Genomic DNA, 3,536 nt, shown 5'->3' on the forward strand with positions numbered 1-3,536 from the left:
TTTTCACCTTGCAGAGTAAAAATAAAAATGTTTCCTTTTTGCTGCGGTTTATTTTACAAGGCTAAAATTTTTGGAGAGCTTGATTTTTAAGCTGCATTTGCACTTCAAGACACTTAGGCTATGTGCGCTGCTCAATTACTTCGTTCGACTCTCCTCTCGAATTTGGGAGAATCGCGACTGCTACTTTAAGGTTTGCACTTTTCCTGGAAGCGATTTGACCAAAACCAGGGAGAAAGAAACTAAATAAAGAAAAATCCTTGTAATACATGGATTTTATTCAATTTTCTGATGCCATCAATTTTTGAATGCCAGCATGAAGCGCGTCAATCCCCTTTTGGTTGGCATCATCATATCCCTTCAAATTTTTCTTGCAATTCTGCAGCCACTTCACGACGTTGGGATAGTTCTTCAATTTGCATTGTTCAAATAGCTGTTTGAGGAGAATGATAATCATAATAGTTTGAGTCCACCATGTAATCAATTACCTCTAAATTAGAAACCCCTGCAGCAAGTGAGATGTCTGCGATGGTAGCAGTTTCGCAAGCGACCCATTCATTGCCTTCGAGGAACGTGTTCAGCAGGTCAAGTGCTTCGCCCAGCTTTTTTACTGATTCCTCGTCACTAACCTTTTCGGCGGCGAATTTGTTCATCTAATTGCAAGGCAGAAAATAATATTAAGATACTGGAGGTATATTCAATGATTTTGTTTACAAAAGCACCAAGCCTGGGATGGAAATATCCTGCATCGAAGTTGAGCCTTGCATCTACGAGCGCTCGTTTCTTTGGGTCTAAAGGGTACAGAGCGTTGTCAGCTTTGCCATACTGGTTCACTAAGTACTGCAAAATGGCGCGGCTAGAATGGCAGAATAAAAAATTCTGATGTGAGATTACTCAAATCTTTAAAAAAAATATTTTACCTCTCCCAAAGGACAAAGTCACCATCTTTTAAAGTTGGCAGGCAATGTTGAGGGTTGATCTATGAAATTTATAAAAAATATCAGTCAGTTTGTAGGATGTAAAATTATTATTTACTTTGACGAAATCAGGATTCAGAGTCTCCTTGGCGAGGAGGTCTAATCGTTTCAGCTTTAGTTTGATGTTCAGGGCAGCAGCCGTGAGAAGGACAGCTCTGCACGGAGCACTTCGTTCGTCATAGTACAGAACCAGCTTTCCAGACCTATTTAGAAATACATAATTAATTAAATTAATAATAATTACATCATTTGAATGATAAATTCAGATGATAATAAATCGTAAGATTTCACTCACTTCGAACTACTAGAACCCATTGCGAGAGTTTTTGATCCACTAGTGAAAATGGCTAACGCGTATATCTTATTTATACAGTTCATATCACTCCTTATTATCATTGACTTTTGATGCTGATGATATTATTATAAATAACAGATAATAATACACATGTTGATATAGATCAAACTTATAATTTTTCTTTCTTATCGAGAAAATACTTAGAGGCCGTTTCATGATAAGACCGAATTTTGCATTAGTCACATAAAAAATTTGCGATTTAGTTGAATCAACAGAATGACTCATTCTTAATCTTACAAAGGCTTATAATTTGATATTTTAATTTAAGAATTCTGACTAATACAGCTGGCATTTAGCTATCGCACTGCACACAATTGTGCAATATTGTATTATATTCAAATATTTAAAAGTTGGTGGACATGTGTCTATTTCAATGTGAAATGGGGTGTTATGATCTCCATATATCCATATTGTGTTTAATATCGATGGCATACCAAAGCACTCTAATGGATTTTCGAGGATCAACGACTATTTTTTTAAGATATTTCATGCTATGCATCTCTTACAATATTTTCTACAAGTTTGGAAATCATCGAAAATCATGAAGTTGTAAAAAAGCTGAATCGTTGACTGAAGTAGTGAACAGTCAATATTATTACAACCGCGAAAAATGGCTAAAAATCATTCAAACTAACAGTTAGAACTCTTTGAACGATAAGGTATAAGTAATAAGTAGGTAATTAGTATTTTTATAAATTTTTACTGACATTTGATTAAAATTTTTACACACGCTTCATATCTTGTACCACCTGTTAAAAATGAATTATTGAATATTTTGTCTGCCACTGATAGCATTTTTGCAATTTACAATTCAAAAGCAACCGTCTTCATTCAAGAGGCAGTTTTCGAAATGTGAGAATATTCAATTATCATGCGACGGACCGTTGTCACAGTATAGTTTCCATGCGAGCGATTCCACACAAGAGCGTGGGTAGAGGAAATAACCATTTGAGGGAAGACATGGCACAAGTGTCGTTGGCCGTCAACATCGATCAAAAGTGGCGGGAGATGCTCGCCCTGCTGAGAGGACTCGAATGCTGATCTTCCAGAGGCCTTCCTGCACGTAGATGTGGTTTGTATGCGCAGATAGAAAATTGATTGTCCCTTCTCATCTCGGCAAACCGCCGCAAAATGCTTCCGCAGATATGGGTTCGCCGGAGAGTGACGCGCTGTATCAAATATCTAGGTATCGCTTGCTTCGTTTCTATACGCCTTTTCCCTCATGAGTAATTCATGAACGTAGACGCACCAATGAATCCCTACAAATGAGCACAGGAATGATCCACTTTTCCACCGGCACCACTTTTCTCGACTGTCCTTCAAAATAGAAAGACACACGCCTCTAGCGACAATTCGGGGAGGTTGTCGGCATGAATTTCAACCTTGCTAACTGAGCTCTTTGATTTTCATCATATAAAATGTTAAAAAATAGATTTAAATGTTTTTTACCATAATTTTTTAAGAGGAAAATCTACTTAGATACAAACATTTCAAGATTTTACGTCAAAATTTTTATTCAGCGCAACTTGCTTCACTTTCAAGTTTAGCAGGTTGCATACTTTTTGATCTCTTGCAAACAGCACTGACGAATTGATTGCAATCAAGGGTGCAATTTGCTCATTAGCAAACACCTCGATTTACATAACAGTCACCTGCTATTTGAATCTTGAAACCCTTGCAAAGGTGTTCGCTCCGCCTGCAGGCTGGGGGTCGCTCGCCAATCTATCACTAGAAGCTATCCTAGCTGACAGGTAATTAGGTTATCCAAGGGTAATTGATGCCACGCACTAATCCACATCAGAGAGCAGCACGGGCGCGTTATTAATTACACAATCAGTTAGCGCACTGCCAGCCCACGTAATAAAAACCAACACGTGATGCACACATACATTTATAGTGCGGCGCTCTGGCGTTGGTGCTATTCATAAATTTTATAACTTTTCCAGCGAAAATGGGCTGAACTCGCTCTCGACAGAAAAAAGGTACTTCGCCCGGCCCCACTTTTTCCCATCATATCGCACGCCCTTCTTTTTCCAAATTAATTTGGCCGCTCGCGTTGTTATTTACACCGAGCAGGATTATCCGAGCGTAGGAAGTGCGAGCTCCACTTTTTTAATTAATTCCCTGTGAAGAGGGAGCATGCACTCGACCCTCTGTGCTACAACGCTTGTTATTCTGAGGTGTCCAGGTTTTTTGTCCACGCAGGG

General features: G+C 38.6%; 1 protein-coding gene and 1 long non-coding RNA gene across 2 annotated transcripts; one reads left to right on the plus strand and one right to left on the minus strand.

Annotated features, from left to right (window-relative positions):
* Positions 1-254: 254 nt before the first annotated feature.
* LOC135946122 (glutathione S-transferase 1-like) lies at positions 255-1,338 on the minus strand. The gene is made up of 6 exons (XM_065494183.1): positions 1,270-1,338; positions 1,033-1,177; positions 918-976; positions 712-853; positions 486-650; positions 255-430 (listed from the first exon to the last, which is right to left on the minus strand). The coding sequence occupies exons 1-6, from the start codon at positions 1,287-1,289 to the stop codon at positions 278-280; spliced, it is 684 nt and encodes a 227-aa protein (XP_065350255.1). The 5' UTR covers positions 1,290-1,338; the 3' UTR covers positions 255-277.
* Positions 1,339-2,100: 762 nt separating this feature from the next.
* On the plus strand, positions 2,101-2,725 carry LOC135947019 (uncharacterized). Its single transcript, XR_010575572.1, has 3 exons — positions 2,101-2,401; positions 2,473-2,515; positions 2,573-2,725. It is a non-coding gene; the product is annotated as an uncharacterized LOC135947019 (long non-coding RNA).
* The last annotated feature ends 811 nt before the right edge of the window (positions 2,726-3,536 follow it).

The sequence above is a fragment of the Cloeon dipterum genome, chromosome X (assembly GCF_949628265.1).
Source record: "Cloeon dipterum chromosome X, ieCloDipt1.1, whole genome shotgun sequence".
Lineage (NCBI taxonomy): Eukaryota > Metazoa > Arthropoda > Insecta > Ephemeroptera > Baetidae > Cloeon > Cloeon dipterum.